Here is a 20,998-nt window from a genome sequence, read left to right on the forward strand (position 1 = left end):
TAACGCTGCGCTAAGAAAGTTAAAGACACTGCAACATCCAGTATAGCCTGAGCTAATTCAGCCAATACAGAAAATGCCAGCCTCCAACTAGAATAAGTGGTCATTTGGTCATTGAAGCACTCAAAAATAAAGTACATTGACTGAAGCAGAGTAAAACCCCAGTGAACACAGAGAGAAATTAATTAAAACTAAAACCAAAGAATACACAAGCCACCAAAGGCTCTTCACCCTGCTCCATCACTCATCTGCATTATGGTTTCCCACTAGGTTAACAGTAACCCTGCCTCCTTACAGGGTGCATTGGTGAGGCCAGCAAGGTAAGTACAAAATTCCTGGAGATGAAAATGCTTTGTGAACCAAGTGTTATTTAGAAAAACGCATCTGTTCTCCACTCGGTATTTAACTTAATTGCATAAAGATAGTCACAGTAATGAAATAGGTGGCACTTCCTTTAACAGCTTGATACTTAATGACATCAAAGCCCGATGCCACTGAAATCCAAACCCCACTGCCAGCTAATGAAGGGCTTAACATGAAAGCCTCTGCAAAGAGCAAACCCAAGCCTCTGACAGGAACAGGAATGGTGCAAATGTGCTGGGATCTGAGATCACTGGCACATACCCACAGCACAGCAGGCAGTAATGATTATTAATTATTTAAGAAAAGAACATAAGAGCTCCAGCATAAGCTGAAAAAAATATGCAGAAGCATTGCACTGGGATCCTCCAGTTGGATTACTGTTAATTAGCACAGTACATGAGTCTGAGGGAAAGATCTAAAAGCATCTTATGCTAGTGGGAGCATATAATTAAGCCATCATTTGCATCCTTGCAATAGTATGAATTTCCTTACTGATAACATCATGGGCACAACACCATTTTATGACTAAGTACTGTCTAGCTCTCCTAATTCAGCTGGCTGACTGTACAGCAGTGCAATGCAATCTTACACATCAATTTAACATCCTGCATTTATTTAGGAAGGGTTTTAGAAGGGAGAGATACCACAAGGCTTCCTCTAGCCTAGGAGAATTTTAGATTTATTTTCTTAAAACTGAACTCCTGCCCCACCTTAGTTTATTCCCTTCAAGCTTACCAAGACAGTTAGCTATCAAGCAAGGTGACATCTTGCCATCAGCCACTTGTATCATCATAAGACATGATGGATGCTCAAGAGGCCTCTCAACTATGCTAGGTCTGCAAGAGATAGAGTAAAATATTGCTCATGTCTCATGGGAATGCACGGAGCCTCCCAAAGCAAACAGAATGCAGAACTGCACATGATCAAATCTGTTACCTCCCAATCACCACGCTGCCTGACCTAACCCTCAGCAAGGGAATGTCAGAAGTTTAATTATCTAAAGGTTAAGTCTAACATTTTTACAAGTATTGTATAAAGACTTGATATTATTTTACCAAAATCTATCAGATTAAATGGATTTTTCTTTTCAACAGCTTCTAATCTCTTGTTTAATGAGGCTGCTGTTTATTCTAGTAAGCCAAAACTTCATGAAACCTTTTCCTCCGAATCCCTGCTTGACTTAGAAAAATTCTCTCAATTCATCCTTTCCTTCCTGATCTCCATTTGTTTCTTAATCAGCTGGGAAATTCATTTAGGATTCCTTCACAGCACAGCTGCTTCCACCCTCCATGTCCCTCTGTACTTGTTGGCATCCCCCTCTCATTAAGGGCTTCCAGCAGCATCTGCACACACAATCCCTGCTTTCATTATCCATGATTCAACCACACACAACAATAATGAAAACCCTTTCTCTCCAAGATATGTGGGGTACCCAATGAAGGACTTGTTTTTAGTTTGGGATTCTTTTGTTAATATTTTATATGTCAGACTTAGTCTGGTAATTCAAATCCATCAAAATCATGCATTGATCCCACTTCAGCCAGCAGTGACGGAGCCTGAACTGCCTGGCCATAGGGTGTCATTTACACAGAGCTCTCTATCAAAATGAATTTGACTTTTACAGGCAAAGTAGCATGAGAAAGTAAGGGATCTCTTAAGAAATCTTGTATTTTTTCTTCAGCACAAAGGTAACTTGCTACTTTTCCATTCAAGATCAAAGAAGGGAGATAACTCAAGGAGACAAAGATAGAAGAAAGAGAGGCAGAATATTTGAAGCTTCAATTTTCTAACACTTTTTCCTTCAGATCAGTACAATCACTGAATTCACTCTATAGAGAAAGAAGATTAAAAAAAGGAGGTTATATACGGCCAAAAAAGGACTCTGGGAACTTTGCTGATGTGTTTAAAGCTACTGTACTTTACAGTTCTTATTTCAGAAGTAAAATGATAAACAAAAAACAAAGCACTTTTAATCTTCAAAGCAATGTATGATCAATAACAACTTCACAGCACTTGATATTTAAGGATCACAATCTGTATTTTACTCCAGGAAAGAAAGATGTGTACAGAATGAGTGATCTGCCCAGGTCCAACACGGAACTGGGGATGGGACTCACACATCACAAGCTTGTTTGTTAAACACAAACCCATGCTTTCATTTAGCAGTTGTTCTTTTGTTATCAGTTTTTATTTGAGGAAATCATTATTATAATAAATAGATTATGGACTTTTTTTATACAGCCCCTGCAGAAACATTTGAGGTGGTGGTGGAGGTACATCCCAGGATTATTTAGCAAAGTATTTAGCACAACACACCAATTAACTTACTATGCCTTAAATCAATCTAACTATTTCAAGAGGTTACTTAACTCTCTGTAAGGGTCAACACATGAATAGCTTCACATCAGCAGCAGCTTCCTTGTTAAATCACATTTATGGCCAGGGCTTTCTGCAGGACACAGCCAGTCTCTGGGTAGAGCTCTGATTTCTGACCCTTCACAGCTTCTGAGAGAGAAGTCTGACGCAACACGCTGAATCTTGCAATACTGGTACTGATCTCAGTCTCATCTCTGTCCATCTAAACCACCAGAGATCCTTCCAAGAGCAGAAGAAGCAGATGTTGGAAAGATGTTCAGTCAAGGATCAATTTAATTGGAATGTTACAACTGCCCGCAGTACAGGTATTTGCAAAAATCCTGAAATATTTACACACCAATTTAAAAAAAGTTTCTCCTGGAAACGTACACCTGTCAAACTACAAGGAAAAAGATTTCCATGTCATTGTACTGTAAACTTTTTGTGAGTGCTGAGAGATTTAATTTACATAATAATGCTGCAAGCAGGCTGGGGGTGTATGGGGAGAGAGTTCCTTAGCACCAGTAATGAGCAGAAAGGAAAAGAAGGCAGCTCCAGTCCTCACAGACTGTTTTGCTTCCCATAATTTCAGAGTCTAATAACGCCTTTTAATAAGCTGCTCTCAGCTATGAAGCTGCAATCAGCCTTTGTCAGAGAACACAATGCTGTCCCAGACAGAAAATAGTTCTGCTGGAACGGACAAAAGACCCCTCCTCAATAAAGGCTTTCTAATAACAGGGAGAAAGCATAATTTGTTTTTCACTGATAGAACTTCTATCTCCTTCCTGTATCCTTTCATTTCTTAAATGCTAGATGTCAAAAGTATATCTGTTAAAGCAAAATACAGTCTAGAAACACATTTTCTAGTCTACTCCAGTCCCAGTTTACAATTAGACAAACTTGCTAATTTATAGGGTATTTATGCCCTGTAAGTGCACTCTAAATGACAACTGAGCACGTTAATTTTCTGTTTCTAGTCAATGCTACCCACTAAGTCTTTGAGCTAAAATTCAACTACGAGATTTCAAATCCTCCTAAGCTTAGTTTATTCAGGATCCAGGGGAGACACAGACCCTCCCCTCTCTGTAGCACCACCACTGAGATTGAACAACACTTGCACTGATCACATAACGGGAGCTTTTTTGGTTTCTACTTGCAAGCTATTTCATGCCCCCTCTGAAATAACAGCAGTGTGCAGTTACACACCAGAGCTGAAGGAAGAGCATCTCACTGCCATGTCCTATCAATTCCTGTCCCTTCAATACACAAGGTTAAATGACTCCAGAAGCCTCCCCACAGGGCTGCCATTGTCCTCAGCCAGGGCTGGGACACAAAGTGCTCATTCATGTGCACGGCAAACAAGCAGCCAAGGGCCAGTGATCAACATCCAGGCTCATTTTGGGTCTTCTGCAAACAGTTTGTAGAAAGATGGCATTTCAATAAACTACATCCATTTTCCAAAGCTTCAATGCCTTCCTAGCACAAACTACTTAGTGGGGAGTCCAGACAAAAATTAAGACAATGTGAAAAATCACCCAAAAAAACCATCAGGACCACTTTGTAAAAAGATCTGCTTGCTACAACCACATGCAAAAAGATTCAGTTTTAATAGTTAGAGAAATACACATTCAGAAAAGTTCAAAACAACTGACTCTTTCGAAAGACAGTCACACCATGCTTTTGTTTTAGAGTTCCTCTTAGTGTTCAGCCTCAGAGCTTGTATTACTGAAAGGGTACAGACACCAAGGTCCCAAAGTGCACTTAAGGCTGTTTACTTCATATCTTCTGGTTAAGGACCCAAGAGATTTAGGGCTTGGGTTTTTTGTTTTGCTTTGCTTTTTTTTCAACATGTAAGAAATAGAAAAACCAAACGCAGTATGACCAAAATCCAATGCTGCTGATAACTGGAGACACAAGCCTCACGAACCTCTTCATTGTTTTGCCTTTTCTACTTCAACACTTGCAAGAGCAAAGACCTTGTCTCCTGATCCTGAGGGGGGAAAAAGCATTTTCAGTAAGTATTAGTGGAAATTGTGCATTACCTTATATACAATTTAAATCAAGCAAAACATTTGAGATCCAAAGAAATCAAACCTACACTGAAAACTTGAACACTTGAGCTAATTAAAAAAAAACCCACAAAAGCTTGCCAGGTCTAGAGCAGCCATGTCCTACTGTGCCTGGCTGGGATGGAGCTCCCTTTCCCCAGATTCCCCTGTAGAGCTGTGCTTTGTGTTTGTAGCTGGAATGGTGTTGGCACACCCCCACACACAGAGATACTGCCAAAGTCCTCTCTTGAAGAGAGGGTTCTCACCTTGCTTACACTTCCAGGGAGGGCAGAGCTGAAAGGTAGGGCACCCAGACAGTTTATTTGTAGCCTGAGCTAGTATGGCACGTTCCTGCCACTCATAGCTCTTTCATCCCAGTTTTAACTACTACTACAGTGAACTGTCTGCTCATTTAATGCCCTTTGTAACTCAACTCTTGATCCTGTCAACACAATCAGAGGTATGACAATCATGGCAGGAAGAGTGCTTCAAAGCTGTATTTTGACAATGTGCCAATAACTGCCAAATTCTCTGCATCAAGCAGAGGACACAGCTCTCCTGAAGAGTGTCTTTAATGCAAAAAAGATCTGTGTTTAACTCTAAGAGCAGCATCTCTGCCTGAGACAGACTACTCAAGCCTTCAGCATGATGGGCACCCTTGGCATTTCATGGATGTTTGGCATTGGATTTATTTGTTGTGTTACTTTTTCCTTATAGTAGTTTATCAGAATTTCATTGTTAATAAAACATATATTAACATTTAATGGCATGAATCTCTTGTTCATATATTCTCTTTCATAGGGGAACCAGACATACTTCTAAAAATCAGTGTTCAATGAGGCAAAGCAATCACAAGTTATATGAGAATGAAAACTTACCAAGGTCAGTGGAGACTCTCTCAAATTGGCTCAGGGCTGTACCAGCATTTGTTGACAAGAACATCTCATCATCACCAGTGAGCTAAATCAAAAGAAGCCACAACTGTGAAGCTGATACCTTAACTGTGCATGTTCCCACCATCTACGTGTGCATCCACATGAGCTAGGACAGGTTACAGAAATTGTCCATTTGCAGCTTTTGAGTGGCAGTGTTATCTGCCCTACTGAAACCTAAAACAAAAAACAGAAGCTACTTCCCCTAGCACTGAATTTTCCCTCCCTGGCTCCTGCCAGCCCAGGCAGTGCAGTGCCAGCATGTGCAGTGTCAGACATGCCTGCACATGCAAGTTTCAAGTTGATTTGTAGTGATCATTTTTTATCAAAAGGTCACACTGTACCTGTGTACCTGAACTATGCCAAGGTGTCAATAACTTTTTTGTCACAAGGTCAGTATGGTAATGAACTAAGATCTAAGCTTACTTCCTATCATCTACTGAGGAAAGGAAAAAAAAAAAAAGGCAGTCACTGCCAGCTTTGACCATGTTAAGAGCCAATGACCTAGAAATGGTTCTCTTCCTTTAAAGTGACATTTCCCCATGTATATTTTACTTTTATGTATGTGTTCTGATGCCTTGTGACAGATGCCCATAAAATATTTACAATAATGAAGCAGTAACCTACATTTGGAAGGTTCAGATATGCTAAGTTAAAAGTCATTTAATTAGCCTCAGATACACATCTTTATTACAGCAAAGCATGTGTGTCAAACTCTTCACAGTGTTTGCATCAGTTTATTTATTAGAACTATAAAAATCAGGTACAGATATTCAGGATGATGTTGGAATGAAGGAAAACATATTACTTACCTGCCTTTGCTGGCTTTGTTTGCAAGCATACAGCTACTTAATACTTTGCAGTGTTGTGCAGACAAACATGCAGCATTTGCTGTCATTGTTCACATCCAGAACAGATGTGAGACTCCTGTCCTAGCAAGCCCTCTGTGCAGCAGGCTACTGATCATTTCAAAAGGTTAAGAGTACAGGTCAGGGTGTGGTGAAGTGGCTTGATGCTGTGGTCCAAGGAACTCATTCCAAGAGGATTAGATAGCTTCCTGCATTCGGTTCACAACCTTAACTAGCTTTTACGTATTTGCAAAAGATTTTTCTCCTCTGACACTCAAGCAATAAAATATTGGGAAAGCCTTTGCTTTGGAAACTACTTGGATTGCAGCTCCTTTAAGTACTGCATTTGATCTTCTCCATGACATTCCTTCATTTCCTAAAAAAGCTACACTACAGAGATACACAGCAACCCATTTTCTTCATATACCATCTACAAAGAGAAGTAACTTCTCTTCCTCCCTCTGGTGGCAAACCCAGGGCTTTTTCTGTCACTGATGGATCACTGGGGCAACAATGAATTCATCACTCATCTCTCCAATTTCCTTTTCTCATACCCAGGGGTAGGCACAATTGACACTATAAAAGTGAAGCTGGACACATGTCAGAGGTCTTGAATAGTTTCTGATGAATTGGTGGTAGATGGCCAGTAAAAGATTTGTTCTGTAGCTTTTATAAATACCACCACCTTGTACCAGCTGGTGTGTGATTCATGCATACAGCCTACCAAAGGAAGTATTTAAAAGTAGAAACAGCCATACAGAAAGGTACCAAACTATTTGATACATGTTCAGCTTCAGAAAGTTTGGCATTAAAATGGAAGGACATTTATGTAATGTCACAGCAAGTTGCATTTTATCATTTGCTTATAAAATTGCAATTTCTTATTTTAATTATTTCTAATTCCTCCTAAATAGACAGAAAACTCTACCCACCTGACCATGATACCAACCCCTTACCTTCTCACCCAGCTTTCTGAGGGCTGTCAGGATTTCCAGTTTCTGTTGGGTGTACAGGTCTCGTGGCAACTTCCCAACCATCAAGTCTCTGTCCATCTGCACAGCAGGGGAGAAAAAGCCAAAATATATAAGCTTCCATTATTTCACCCAACACAACAGCACGAGAAATGCAACAGCCTAAAAATATCATCAGTAGCAATGGACCCACATCATCTGGATCTTCAGTTTAGATCTCTGAAACATCGAATGCACTCTCCAGCCCTCAGTACAATCACAGACTTTCTATTTGCAGCTTCCTCAGTTCACTCTGTTAACCCCATTTTTGCTTTGAAGCATGAAGATAGGAGATAACTCAAGAAATACACATGGTTGCCCCCATTACCTCAATAAACATTTAAGACTGAACAAATATTGAAAGAGAACTTCTCCATCTTTTTTGGACTTTATGACCAAGTTTTCCAGTACACTCAGTGCTTTCCTTGCAATCCTTACACACTTGAATCAGACTGCCTCAAATGAACAGCTTTTGCAGGAAAACAGAAGCCTTCACCTCTGCCAGTCTTGTCCTCAATTGCCTCGGCTGCTTCTTTGCAAACATCCTAATCACTTCTGGAGTTTTAAAGGCTTGGCTGATGGCTGCTTGTATTGCCTGCAAGGAGAAGAGCAAGAATGTGATTCCTGTTAGTCCTGGTCAAACTGCAGCAGCAGGACAAGATTAATGAGGGCTGGAAAGCATCATTAGTATCCTCTAAATCATATGATATACAGAACTCATCTTTTTTTTCATAACCATGGAAGTGAAATTTTAAAAAAATACCTTTATGGAGGGCTTAAAGAATCCTCTAATTAATGTAACTAGACTGAGAAAGAGCTGTGAAACTTTTCATTACTTAAAGTCCAGGTCCTAATCTCCTATAATGTTAAGGTTGTAATTCATCAATGGGTTTTTTTCCCTTTTCAAATGAAGACACCTATCCAAGTTTTTTACACATACAAGTGTAATAAATTAGGAAATACATTAGTTACATAGATCTATATTTCACATAAAAATTCTAGTGAATCACTTGTATCTATTTGCTATTTCATCAACTCCAAGCAGAACATGAAGTTTTTTAGCAACACATCCTCCTTACCAGCTGCATGCCACTGAGCTCATCCACCAAAGTCATATCTCCAGACATAATCTTCTTCAGGGAGTCATTGAACTCACTCAGCTGCTCAAGAGTTTCTTTTTTGGTCTCTTCATACTCATCTGCATCCAGCTCCTCTCTAGGGAGGACCCAAGAAGACACACTGAATTACAGGATCCAGCCTGGGACACCCATGGGGCACAGAGCTTGGTTCTCCAGGCTGCACTGAGGAGCTCCCATCCCTGCAGCCTGCTCTGCTCTGCTCTGGCCCTCTCAACTCCCATCCAGCTCATGCGCTGCTCAGGTCTGCACCCCTCCCAGCCACCTGCATGGCTCTACACCCACTGATGAGAAAAAAGCCCTAGTAATGAACAAGATATCCCACACCTGGAGCAGTATTTAGAAGTATTTTTGGATCTCAACACAATTATGTGGTGAGATTGTCTTGCCCAAAGCTGCAGTGAATGAGATTATCTGAGAAGCCTATCTCACACCCAAAGCCATCCACTTAGGAATAACTGATCCTGCTGTCTAAACCTTGCCCAGTTCCCAGAACAGCACCAGCACCCCACAGCAGTTCTAATTGTTCTTGGAAAAGATACGTACTGCTAGGACAAGCTGGAACTAGAGTCAGAAACCATCTAAACACAGGGTGCTTAAATGCAACTCCTAAAAGAGATACAAGCCCAACCTTCTTGATAATTCACTGTCTCAAACTGTATCAACACACATAAGACTAATACAAAATCGCATGAAGAGTTAGACAAACAAAAAAGTAAACAATGCAACCCCCCCCAGGGATCTATAATTATAAGAAAAACCAAAAGAGCCCCAAAAGCTATTAGTTCACTCCTAATAAAAATCCCATAGAAAAACTGTGATTTTTGTGAACAGCTGTTTAAAGTTTAAAAGTCACACTGAAATATAACATTTCAAAGAAAATACAGAGTATTTCTGCTAGCATTTTTCCTAGATATATAAAGCAATCATAATAAAGGTTTTTAAAAATAACTTTTACTGACACCAATATCCTACTTAATTTAAAAACAGAAAGCCACAGCAAAACACAAAATAAGCTTCCTCCTAAGATTTTTGAAAGGTAGCACTTTCTTCTGCCAACCACTTAAGAAAAATAATACCATATAAGAGGAAAGCAACTATTTATATTACCTGCACTCTTCCAGATCTTGAAGTTGTTGCATTAATCTGTCCAACTGCTCCTCCAAGTTTTGTTTTAGTTTACTGGTCTCTGTTGTTCCTCTTGAAGCCATTTTCTGTTTTCACAGGAAAATGTTGTTTTTACATGACACTCCTAAGAGAAAGTACATTTTATTGTTTGTATCAACCACTTATAACGTATTTCAAACACTCTAAATATTAAAATTATGCAATATCTTGCTGACGGAATGTTTAATCACAACACCCGGAGATCCTTGCAGTGGAAATACAGAAATGCCAGGCTGCGTGCACAGAATTATCTCCACAGCAAGAGGCGGTTCAGAGGGCACTCCAACAGCCACAGCACACACAATCAAGCAGCAACTACTGAAATACAGAGGCCCCGCTACAGGACACAATAGGTTCGACTCCTCAACAGCCCCTCGGACCGCTGTTCAGGAGCCAGCCCGGGTGCAGGTGTGCGGGGCAGCAGGAGAACCAGCGCTCCCGGGGATGGTGCCGGGCGGACACGGCGGCCAGCGGCCATCGCGGCCCCACAGCCCCCTGAGGGAGCGCGGCCCTCGCTCCGGGCCGGCCGCGCGGCCTGGGAGGAGCGGGAGGAGCGGCCGGAACTCGGGCGCTGCCCGGGGCCCGCTGCCCGTTCCCCGGCCACGCTCCGGCCCCGCTCTTCCCCCTCCGCCCGCCCGGCCCCGGGCTCCCTCACCCCTCAGCCGGGCAGGCCGCGTCAGGGCGGGCTCATCCCGCTCCTGCGGCGCCGCTTCCGCCGCGCCCGGGCCAATGAGCGCCAGCGGCCCCGGGCCCGGCTGAGGGCACGGCGCGGGGTGAGCGGGCACGGGGAACGGGGACAGCGGGGACAGGGAGCGGGGCTGAGCGGGGACAAGGAGCGGGGACCGCGGGGACAGGGAGCGGGGGTGAGCGGGCACGGACAGCGGGGCTGAGCGGGGCTCACCGGGGACAGGCGGCGGCGGCGGGGCTTGCTCGCTGGGCGAGGACCGGACCCTCGTGCAGGCCCGCGGGGGCGGAGAGCTTCGGAGGGTGTTAGTGAAGCGCCCAGCGACGCCCACATCATGCTTATATTCTATGTATATACCCATATATAAGCATATTTGACAGATATTTGCCTCTGAAACATAAATGAGATTGAGCAAAGCATCCTTACCTGCTTATCCCCAGAAAGTGGCTGGCAGGGTGGGCTCCAGAGCCATCCCAAGACCTGCTGTAGGCATATTTTGGTGTCTTTTAGTGCAAGGTGAGTTTATGAGGCAATTGTTTCTGTAAACTGTAAAGTTAGGAGCATGAAAAGGGACATTTGACTAACTCCCGAAAAAGGTACTCTGTATTTCCATCTTAAAATTTTCTACTTTTTTTGCATTTTTTTTTTTAAGGAAAAAATAATTTCTTTCCAGTTTTGCAGCATGTGTCACTCTGTTGAAAGTAGGATTTGTGCATTACAAAGGCAGTCTAATTCCTCTCCTCTCTGTTCCCATAGTAACTCTCCTAGCCGTGCCCTGTGAAGGCTGCATTTCAAGTACCACCAGCCGTTCCACTGCTGAGCTACTCTGCAGTAATGAAGAATATTTTAAAAGTTAGTGAAACTATTGAAAGCACAGAAAAGTACTAGCACTTACAAAATGTGAAGCTTTGCAAGCATTCCTTTTATCCACGGGCTGTTTGATGTTAGGACACGATCGCTGTTACCAGGTTTGGCTGTGATGGTGTCTCAGCGCTGTGGCTGCTGTGAACATCACTCAGCCCCTCTGTCAGGGAGACACAGTGTGAGGGTGACCTCGTGGGATTTTTCCAGGTGGTGATGTTGCTGTAGAAACAATGGCAGACAATTCTGTGCTCCTCAAGATGTCTCAGACATCTCACAAACAGCAACAGCCCATTGCAGTTCTCCTTTGTTAGGCCAGATGTGGGAAAACATCTTGGCAAACCAGAATATTCTCAGGAAAAAATACAGAAGCAAAAATGTGTATGAGGTGTGAGGAGAAATTGAATGATAATTAGTGAAATTTCCTTATTTTCAGCAATTCTTAAGCAGCTTTCTGAAACTGAAGCTCAGAAGCGGAACAGAACTGTGGTATTTTAGCAAAGGGGAAAACCCCCAGTATTTAATTGCAGCTTTTACTAAACTTCTGTAATTTACTATTCTTCTCTCACCCTTTCCATTGGTACACCTAACACTTGCTGCAACACAAAGCAGAGTGACTTTTCTCGTGTTTAGTCCATAGCACTATCTTCCCACATATCACACTGAATTATATAAATTACCCCCTTTAGATTTTATATTTCAGAAAATGTAAATAAATCCCAAAGAAATGTTGACACTGTTCTCCTCCAGAATTTAACACAATATAATATGTGATACAGTCTTGGTTTTATAATCTTGCTGGAAAGGGTCACTGCAGTTGAGTAGCAAGACTAGGAATGGTCACAGATGTTCTATTTCTCCCTGTGAGCATAGAAGGAAGTTACTTAACAAGGAAGTTCCCTGCCCACATGTCCCTTGGCAGTTGATTGGCACTGCCATCTTAAAATGGTGCAAAGTTCTAATAAAGTTTGTCCTGCAATCAGGACTGATAATCTCTCCACATGAAGTTTAAAATGAGCTGCTTTTCCACAGAGTGGGCAGTACGCCATCCTCTCTGGGCAAACAGCCTCTTTGCAGTTATTTCATATTTTAATCACTTAGAAACTGGACAAAGAAGTGTCACATGGACAGTCACAGGCCAGGTTGGTGGAAGAAAAATACAGCATTCAATTTGATCTTGAAATTTTATCTTCTGCTTGTTAGCACCACAAGTAAGTAACGATAACTCTTTCTTGTCCCATTCTTGTAGTGGCTGGCACCAGCATTGTCCACTGGGCTCCGTGGCTGTGAGCAGTGGCCATGGAAGATCCTGACACGAAGACTGAAGTGGTGCTGCTGGCCTGTGGGTCCTTCAATCCCATCACCAACATGCACCTGAGGCTGTTTGAGCTGGCTAAAGACTACTTCCATGAAACAGGTAGCATGGTTATTTATTATTCAGAATAGCTTTGATAACCAGACACTTCAATGTTAAGGTGAATATTTTGTGGCTATGAATGCTTGACAGTGACAAATATTTAGCAAATGCTAATTTGTGTTATGTGTTTATGTCTTATACAAAGGCCATTTTGAGAGAACTCATTTATGTGTTGCTTTAATGAGCTAAAGCACAGGGTTTATAGTTTACAGAAATATATCTTACAGAAATATCTTTCTGATACATCTTACTAACTCCTTCATTGTGCTGCCCTGACAGTGCAGGAGTGTCCTGTATTTTTCCACAGGACTGGCTATCAGCTGCCTTTGCACTGCATAATGGTTATGTCACAGGTTAAATACAATGCAGGGGAAGTAACATCTGCTCAACCACTTCTCATGTTCTTGTGCGATGTGTTTTTCTCCACAGGAAAATACAAAGTAATCAAAGGCATCATTTCACCAGTGGGTGATGCATATAAGAAGAAAGGTCTGATCAGTGCGAATCACCGAGTGACTATGGCAAAACTGGCTACAAAAAACTCAGACTGGGTGGAAGTTGATGATTGGGAAAGCTGCCAGAGCGAGTGGTTGGAAACACTCAAAGTTTTAAGGTATTCTTCAGCCAACCTCTAAAGTCTCACGAACCTATAGAAGGATTAAGAATGGTGTTAACTCTAACAAGTTGGGATAATTGCAGAGAGAGGTTCTTTGGTAGGCCATACTATCCCAATTTTTTCCTACATCTTTAAAATACCTAAAATACATCTGTTTTGCAGGTATCATCATCAAAAGCTTTTATCTGCTGATGTCACTAATAGTCTGCAGGATGATGAACCCATAACAAAGCTGGGACGGAAGAGAAAACAGGAACCAAACAGGCATGAGCCCATTAAAAAGAAAAATCAGAGTCCAGTTGTAAAAAGTTAAGTCTGTTTGCAAATTAGATGGTTAATGATCCTTGTTATTTCAAGAGAATTGCACCAATGAGTAACTTTTATGGTGGCTCCTGGTTCTGGTGTCACTCAGTAACTTTATTCCCTTACATTCCACAGCATAAGGCATTAGATCCCTTTAATGAAGGGACTCCCATAACCTTTATTCAGAAAAATCCTGTGTTATGGTTACTAATTATAAATTATATACTCTGAATCTGTTTTTTTAATTTCATTCCATTGTCTCATCTCAACCAAAGATACAGAGAGAAAGGGAGCCAAGAAATTAAATGTCCTTGTGAAGTTTGCTCAAATCTGCCAAGCCCCAAACCAAGCCCTATTTCTCATTTAATTTTCTCTTTAAGGTGTCCCACAGGTTAAACTGCTTTGTGGAAGTGACATGCTGGAATCTTTTGGAGTCCCCAATCTGTGGAAGTTGGAGGACATCACTGAAATTGTGGAAAAACACGGCCTTGTGTGTATCAGTAGGGCCGGAAGCAATGTTCAGAAATTCATCTACGAATCGGATATTTTGTGGAGACATAAGAATAACATTCACCTTGTGGAAGAATGGATCACAAATGATATTTCCTCCACCAAGATCCGGAGAGCCCTGCGGAGGGGCCAGAGCATCCGTTACCTGGTGCCGGACGTGGTGCGGGCGTACATCGAGAGGAACGGGCTGTACAGCGCCGAGAGCGAGGACAGGAACGCGGGGCTGCTCCTGGCTCCATTGCAGAAACACGCCAGCGAGCCCAGGAGCTCACAGGCACTGAACGACTGACCCGCTGGCTGCTCTGGAAAAACACATTTCATACAGGAAAGGGTGTTTGCTAGGGGCTGGTTGGGGCTTTTCCTTAGGTAAATAGGGGGCTGATTCCGTACATCTGTAGTTAGCAGTGAGGTTTGGTGCACTCCGTGATTGGACCTACACAACCTTTGTCAAGTCCAGTAATAAGATGTTCACATTTTAATATTTTGTCCCAGTGCACTGAAGGGAGTATGAGAATTCACATCGGTACATGAAAATTGCAAATGTATAACAAATGAAAATGTTCTGATTAGTTTTAACTCACACTGCTCTGCTGTTTATAAAATGATAACACAAATATTTTTAATAACTTACAGTGTCTTAACAAAGTTATCTGGTTTCAAGATGTACATTTGCTTACAGTAAATCTATGTAATTTTTTTTTTAATTGTCAACATGTGGTTCACCTCAAAAAAATTATTTAGCTCTATCCTGGAAGGGAAGAATTTCCTCCTGGCTGAAGTGGTGCTAGGTATAGCATGCTTTGAGCTGCTTGCCTTTGAGATATGCAGCTGCTTGTTTGCTGTCATGCAATTTGCTTCCAGAAATGTCTTCTACTTTACTTTTCTATTCATGTTTCCAGAGCTGTAATGTTAAGCTCAGTTTTGTTTCTGATGGAAGGACAAACCTACCTCAGGAACTGGTTTGAAGCCATTGATTTAATAGATAGAAATTAATAATAGTGTCACTGCACAGATTCTGAGACACTTGTCCCTTTATTACAAATAATACATTGATTTCAAATAATAAAGTTTCTTTTACTTTTGAGCCATAAGTAGAATATAATTATATTTAGCCAGAATTGTTTTCTGTTAGTAGAGAGAAAATGGTACTATATCAATACTGGTCATAAGTGAAATATTTTTCTTTTTGAGAAATCTTGTTTTGAATCTAACAGTGTATTGTCTGTATTATGTGAACATAAGCTAGAGAGGCACTGTGACTGTTGGTGTGATAGAATTCTACCTCCTTTTATTTGCTGCTATCTCATTTCTGTTTGTATTATGTGCCTTATTAAGAATGCCAAGGTTTGCAAGCCACTTCTCATGAATCAACAACTCTTTAGAGGTCTTTGTGTGAGGTTTAAGTACTGATGTACAGAAAGAAGGACCACACCCCAGACTATCTGCATAATTTAAATTAAAATATTATATCTGGACTTTGGCACAGGATTTACCAATTACTGACTTCTCTTTGCTGGCACGAGTCAGTAGTATTGCAACAGTGCTTTACTACCATAACCTCAGAACACCAAATTGTGGGTGAAATGTTACTATTTGAGTCAAGAGGAAACAGTAATTTTCATTTCTCAGTGCCATTCCTGTTTTAGTGTAGGTTAGAGAACAATATGCAGCTGCAAACAGGAAAGAAGCTTTGACGTCCTGAGTTCCTTCTCGCGTGATTCTGTGAGTCATATCAATCACACTGCCAGCTCCAAAAATGGAGCTAAACTTTGGGGAAACTGCTCTGCAAAATATTGTCCTTCTTATTCAGCCCAACACAAGTCAGTAAATAAATAAATGTAGTAGGTATAGGTGTGTTTCCTCACCTCTAAATCCCTTATTTCCTCACTTCAGATTCTCTAAGTCCTTTCTCTTCAAATTCAAGCATTTTTTATTCACTTTTCAAAACACAGTCCTGGGTCATCAGGGATTTCTGTCACTTCTTTGCTGAAGGTGAAGTCCAACACTGAAGCTTATCTGCTGTGTCATGCATTCTGCTGCCTGTGTTCTGCCACAACATGTAGCATCTAATAAAGCATCAGTGGGAACAGCTCCTGGATCAGCTCTCCTTTATGTGTCAAGAATAGAAAGCAAAGGCACGAGCTACATCTCCTATTTACACAAGATTACTTTTTGAATTCTGTTTACTACTCACTCCAGACATAAACCAACATGATATAATTCTTATCTCTGTGCCATAGGTATGGCTTTAAAATTTGTTGATATAACACAATCCACAGTTTAACAGTCAGTCCGTGTCTGTTCAAGTACAGCCTGTCTTTACAGGGGTACATCACCTTTTCTACAGATATGTGGATTTCAGATCATAAAGCCCAGATTTAATAAACTTACAGGAAATCTTAGTAATGACAAAATCAGTCCCTTTAAAGTATACAAGATGGACAAAATGGTTTAAGCCAGTTTTTGGCTTGCATTGTGGCTCTTGGGCTATTAACATTTGCTAACACAAAGATTTCAGACACAATGAACTTTTCCCTGCAGCACAGCTGAAGCCATTCTACAAATACCCTCTCACCCACTGGCTCAGCACCCTTCCTCTCCAGCAGAAAGGTCCTGGGATGTAATCCCACCCACAGGCTGCCCTATAAAAGGCCTAGCTAGAAAACTATGTTTGTATTTCTGACTGCTTCTTCCTCCTTCTGTGTGGCAATGCCTGTGGATTTCAGCGGAACCTGGAACCTTGTCAGCAATGACAACTTTGAAGGTTATATGGTGGCCTTAGGTAGGTGACAATACCTGCTTCTGTCCTTTCTCCCTTCTCCCTCAAGGGTCTTCTTGAATTAAGTAAGGACTGCCCTTCATTTCACCCTGTTTAAGGTATAGAATGCCTTAAAGAGAGTCTTGTTAATTATTTCATTGCCTTTCCTCCAACAAAGGATGAGAACAGGCATTCACCTCTTATGGGTGAGTGGGGGTAAAGTCTGAAACCAAGTTTGGGTGTCTCTGTGGGGGAAGCCAACTGTCTCCAGGAGTCTTCTGGCTGAAAGTCCTGGAAATACTGCATAGGAATTGTACAACATCTGAATAAACTGGTTTTCAAAGAGTAAAAAGTACAAGAGGACAACCTACTTCGTGTAACACACAGCTTTAAACAAAACAAAAGGTTCCAATAAAACAACAAAATGCTGCGTAGCAGTAAGGTCAAACTACTGTAAGAAATGCTTCTGGTAGGAATAAAGGTTAATTCCTGGCTGCCAAATTGCTGGTGATAAATACAACTCTGATGTTTTTGCCTTCTGTCCAAGGTATTGACTTTGCAACGCGCAAAATAGCAAAAATGCTGAAGCCTCAGAAAGTGATCAAACAAGATGGTGATTCATTCTATATCCATACCACTAGCTCATTCAGAGATTATTTGCTTGAATTCAAAGTTGGAGAAGAGTTTGAGGAAGATAATAAAGGCTTGGATAACAGAAAATGCAAGGTAAGAGGGAATATTTGAGGCTGTGGCAAAATTAAGATGCTATGATCAATCCAGACACTTGAACTGAAATTGTTTCAAAAATAGTATTTGTAGTTCAAGACAGCAGTGGGAGCCTGAGTTACAGACAAGGAGTGTCACTTTCACTCAGGGGTAATATCTAGGTCCTCTTTTATCCAGGAAAATGCACATTTTCTGTAAGTATCTTGCAGAACTGAGACAGACATGCAGAAACACATTTTTGTTCCCTGTTCTATAGAGCCTCGTTACCTGGGAAAACGACAAACTTGTCTGTGTCCAGACTGGTGAGAAGAAGAACAGGGGCTGGACTCACTGGCTTGAAGGGGATGACCTCCACCTGGTATTGACTTCAGATTTCTACTAATTATATCTCTGTATGGCAAAAATTAGATTTATAATGTGATCACAGTGTGCATATGTCTTCTAGCTCTGTAGGATGTGTAATGGATGGTACATTGTGAGCATTCTGCTCTGAAGCAGCTTCATTGTTTCACTGTGTAGTTAAATTTGAATGTTAAGTGTAAGTTATTAGCGTGGCCAGGTTGGTGGTAAAGGATCTATGTTCAATTTGGGAACTGTTCCTTTAAGTACTATAGATATCTATACTCTTGGGTTTTCTGTTTGTTTGTTTTTGGTTTTTTTGGTAGGAGCTTCGTTGTGAGAATCAAGTCTGCAGACAGGTCTTCAAGAGAGCTTGAGTGTGTGTGGTGTGCTGGGTCCTGCCTGCAGGGCCAGCTCTGCTCAGGAGCCGTGTCCAGGGAGGGCTCTACCAACAAGAACTGGCTCCTGTACCTATTAACCTGAGTGGTCTGAAGTTTCTGGCTCAGGAAATAAGTCTGCTGTTGTCAGTGTTAAAGGTCTGATTTTTGCTAATAAATGCCTCAAACCAATGTTAAGTATCTTGGTTTTGAATCTGTTTTTGGAGGGAAAAAAAACCAATCCAAAACATAAGTGATGAGGCCTGGGTCTCTAGGTTATCAAAAGTCAATTAAAAGAAGAAAACCTGCCAATTCTAAGAGGAATTCAAAGAGGCAAACAAAACAGGGGGAATGGGATGCTGATAGAGAAGGGAAGATAACAAATAATGAAGCCAGCAACAGAAGGTATGGATTTATTTTTCAAAATGCTTCTCTTTAAGGTGTAGACTACTACTTTACCTGCTTGTGTCTTTCCCACTGTTGTGTGAGGTGCCATATTGTGCCAGAGCTGCTTTGTTCTCAAAAATAATTAAGTTGAACTTACCAGAAGAAACAAGGCTGTGGTCAAATCCCAGAACCATGAAGATGGGTCTGAGTGATCCATGAAGATTCCAGTCTGCAAAATAATTGAACTCTGTAAGCACATATACAGAGGGAAAACAATGCTGCTTTAGTTCAGCTTTGTTTGCATACAACTGTTAATTAAATATTTTTCTTTATCACTGTGTGCAGTATTGCATAGAAAAGTTTTTCTTGTGTGAACATGTAAGTTGTCAGATAAACTAGGTAGCTACAAATTTAATTAGTTGGTGCATATTCTTCGTTGCATGTTCTTGAAGAACTGTAGCTTAAGCTTTGTAACTTAATTACTTCATATGAAATAAATAGTCCGTGACATTTTGAAACAAGTAGCGTCACCTTTCTGATACTTCTTATCCATTCAAAATGCTTTCATACATCATCAGAGTCAGACAAAAATCTCTTTAAGCATGGAGGGCTTTTGGTTAGATTGACGCTCTCCCCTAATTACCAGACTTGTATAAATTTAAGCTGGTTTCCAAAATAAAAAGAAAAGGACTAATACAGTTAGGGAAATGTGGGGCCCAGCAGTAAAATGCCTGGTGTTTATGCTATGGATTCTGACAGCGTTCTTCCTTCTGGGACTGAGTGGTTTTATTTGCTTGAAAACAGAATTGCTGTTAGTGTTCTGTTAGTAGGAATCACAATCCGGGGCAGCAGCCGCTAACAAATTGCAGCGGCAGCAGCGGGCAGAGCTTTCTGCACCGCCGGATGGCGCCTGTGCAGCGCGCCGCTCCTCCCGGCACGGGCAGGGTCCGGTGCCAGGGGCAGCGCGCCGCTCCTCACGGCACGGGCAGGGTCCGGTGCCAGGGGCAGCGCGCCGCTCCTCCCGGCACGGGCAGGGTCCGGTGCCAGGGGCAGCGCGCCGCTCCTCACGGCACGGGCAGGGTCCGGTGCCAGGGGCAGCGCGCCGCTCCTCCCGGCACGGGCAGGGTCCGGTGCCAGGGGCAGCGCGCCGCTCCTCACGGCACGGGCAGGGTCCGGTGCCGGTGCAGCGCGCCGCTCCCCACGGCACGGGCAGGGCTCGGTGCCGGTGCAGTGCGCCGCTCCTCCCGGCACGGGCAGGGCTCGGTGCCAGGTGCAGGGGTTAAACACCCACATGTCCTCCAGCTCCTTCCAAGCTGCGCTCTCCAGCAAAACCGCTGGGAGACGCAATACAGAAAGGCTGTAATGACCTTGAAGGACGAGAACAGAACTCCCCAGAGGAGCACTTGAAGGGTTTTATTTAAAGGTGTTTCAGACCACTTCAATTATCTTAAAAAAATCCTAAGGAGATAAACACAAAATGAAGTGTAATGTAAAAATCAAAGGTAACAATGTACATCTATTCTATAAAAAGACTGGTAATATATGTTATGATCCAAGTATTGGTTTCCTTTCTGAGCACCCTGGTTAAGTCATCAAAACATTTTGTTCAAAATAATTTAGATCAATAAAGTACATTAAAGTTGTATATGAAAACATAAGGCCATGTAGCCTAACTGCCTCATCTCTGCATTTAAAAAATGGATCAATTCTACTGCTATATCATTATTTGCAGCGTGTATGAAAATATCTCCTAATAGCTCATATGGATCAGTTTAATTCTATGTTAAGAACATCCAGCTTTTACGGGATTCTTTCCCTTGCTGACTCAAATCACACTGCCCCGTGCAAGGCTCGCTGTTCAGGTCATATTGTTAGTGACTATTCTTCCTGGGTAAAAACTTGCAGCTGCAACCCTCAATTCGTTTATCCTTTGCTGAAAGAACAACTTTAAAATATCCTTTTCTCTTTCATCTACGTGTATTATAACTCAAACAAGATGAGCTAGGGATGAACCTCCTATGTACTTACATGTAACCTGGCTGTTTTTTTCTGTGGCTGAATTACATTTCGAGTGTGAGGGAAAAGATTAATATCTTCCGGAAATATAGTATTTTGTGGTATAATGAGGGAATTAGATGCAGAAAAGTTTGTAATAAGAAAAAA

The 20,998-nt window shown here is 41.8% G+C and overlaps 3 protein-coding genes across 10 annotated transcripts; 2 read left to right on the forward strand and 1 right to left on the reverse strand.

The window, feature by feature from the left end:
- Positions 1 to 2,107: 2,107 nt before the first annotated feature.
- Positions 2,108 to 10,776, reverse strand: LZIC (leucine zipper and CTNNBIP1 domain containing). 4 transcript variants are annotated; one of them, XM_063176771.1, is made up of 7 exons: positions 9,800 to 10,306; positions 8,633 to 8,768; positions 8,050 to 8,148; positions 7,500 to 7,595; positions 5,642 to 5,723; positions 4,643 to 4,705; positions 2,108 to 2,955 (listed from the first exon to the last, which is right to left on the reverse strand). In XM_063176771.1, exons 1-6 carry the CDS (start codon positions 9,898 to 9,900, stop codon positions 4,647 to 4,649), a joined length of 573 nt encoding a protein of 190 aa, XP_063032841.1. In that variant the 5' UTR covers positions 9,901 to 10,306; the 3' UTR covers positions 2,108 to 2,955; positions 4,643 to 4,646. The 4 variants fall into 4 exon arrangements, with proteins under 4 accessions (XP_063032841.1, XP_063032840.1, XP_063032839.1 ...); XM_063176770.1 differs by lacking the exon at positions 2,108 to 2,955 and adding an exon at positions 10,758 to 10,776 and having other exon boundaries at positions 4,304 to 4,705; positions 9,800 to 9,941; XM_063176769.1 differs by lacking the exon at positions 2,108 to 2,955 and adding an exon at positions 10,512 to 10,576 and having other exon boundaries at positions 4,304 to 4,705; positions 9,800 to 9,941.
- On the forward strand, positions 10,159 to 16,337 carry NMNAT1 (nicotinamide nucleotide adenylyltransferase 1). 5 transcript variants are annotated; one of them, XM_063176765.1, is made up of 5 exons: positions 10,159 to 10,264; positions 12,652 to 12,819; positions 13,249 to 13,432; positions 13,598 to 13,743; positions 14,119 to 16,337. In XM_063176765.1, the coding sequence occupies exons 2-5, from the start codon at positions 12,702 to 12,704 to the stop codon at positions 14,535 to 14,537; spliced, it is 867 nt and encodes a 288-aa protein (XP_063032835.1). In that variant the 5' UTR covers positions 10,159 to 10,264; positions 12,652 to 12,701; the 3' UTR covers positions 14,538 to 16,337. The 5 variants fall into 5 exon arrangements, with proteins under 5 accessions (XP_063032835.1, XP_063032834.1, XP_063032833.1 ...); XM_063176764.1 differs by lacking the exon at positions 10,159 to 10,264 and adding an exon at positions 10,548 to 10,629; XM_063176763.1 differs by lacking the exon at positions 10,159 to 10,264 and adding an exon at positions 10,916 to 11,057.
- Positions 16,338 to 16,873: 536 nt separating this feature from the next.
- On the forward strand, positions 16,874 to 18,640 carry RBP7 (retinol binding protein 7). Its single transcript, XM_063176772.1, has 4 exons — positions 16,874 to 17,030; positions 17,554 to 17,732; positions 17,989 to 18,090; positions 18,398 to 18,640. Exons 1-4 carry the CDS (start codon positions 16,916 to 16,918, stop codon positions 18,446 to 18,448), a joined length of 447 nt encoding a protein of 148 aa, XP_063032842.1. The 5' UTR covers positions 16,874 to 16,915; the 3' UTR covers positions 18,449 to 18,640.
- The last annotated feature ends 2,358 nt before the right edge of the window (positions 18,641 to 20,998 follow it).

Source organism: Melospiza melodia, chromosome 26 (assembly GCF_035770615.1).
Source record: "Melospiza melodia melodia isolate bMelMel2 chromosome 26, bMelMel2.pri, whole genome shotgun sequence".
Taxonomy (NCBI): Eukaryota; Metazoa; Chordata; class Aves; order Passeriformes; family Passerellidae; genus Melospiza; species Melospiza melodia.

Excerpts from the sequence above, each read along its gene's own strand:
- LZIC (XM_063176771.1), bottom strand. The coding sequence starts at position 9,900 with ATGGCTTCAAGAGGAACAACAGAGACCAGTAAACTAAAACAAAACTTG. Across the intron at positions 8,769-9,799 it reads CAAGATCTGGAAGAGTGCAG|AGAGGAGCTGGATGCAGATG; the intron begins GTAATATAAATA and ends GGTCCTCCCTAG. Across the intron at positions 7,596-8,049 it reads TGAGGACAAGACTGGCAGAG|ATGGACAGAGACTTGATGGT; the intron begins GTGAAGGCTTCT and ends CCTGCTGTGCAG.
- NMNAT1 (XM_063176765.1), top strand. The coding sequence starts at position 12,702 with ATGGAAGATCCTGACACGAAGACTGAAGTGGTGCTGCTGGCCTGTGGG. Across the intron at positions 12,820-13,248 it reads AGACTACTTCCATGAAACAG|GAAAATACAAAGTAATCAAA; the intron begins GTAGCATGGTTA and ends TTTTCTCCACAG. Across the intron at positions 13,433-13,597 it reads GAAACACTCAAAGTTTTAAG|GTATCATCATCAAAAGCTTT; the intron begins GTATTCTTCAGC and ends TCTGTTTTGCAG.
- RBP7 (XM_063176772.1), top strand. The coding sequence starts at position 16,916 with ATGTTTGTATTTCTGACTGCTTCTTCCTCCTTCTGTGTGGCAATGCCT. Across the intron at positions 17,031-17,553 it reads AGGTTATATGGTGGCCTTAG|GTATTGACTTTGCAACGCGC; the intron begins GTAGGTGACAAT and ends CTTCTGTCCAAG. Across the intron at positions 17,733-17,988 it reads TGGATAACAGAAAATGCAAG|AGCCTCGTTACCTGGGAAAA; the intron begins GTAAGAGGGAAT and ends CCTGTTCTATAG.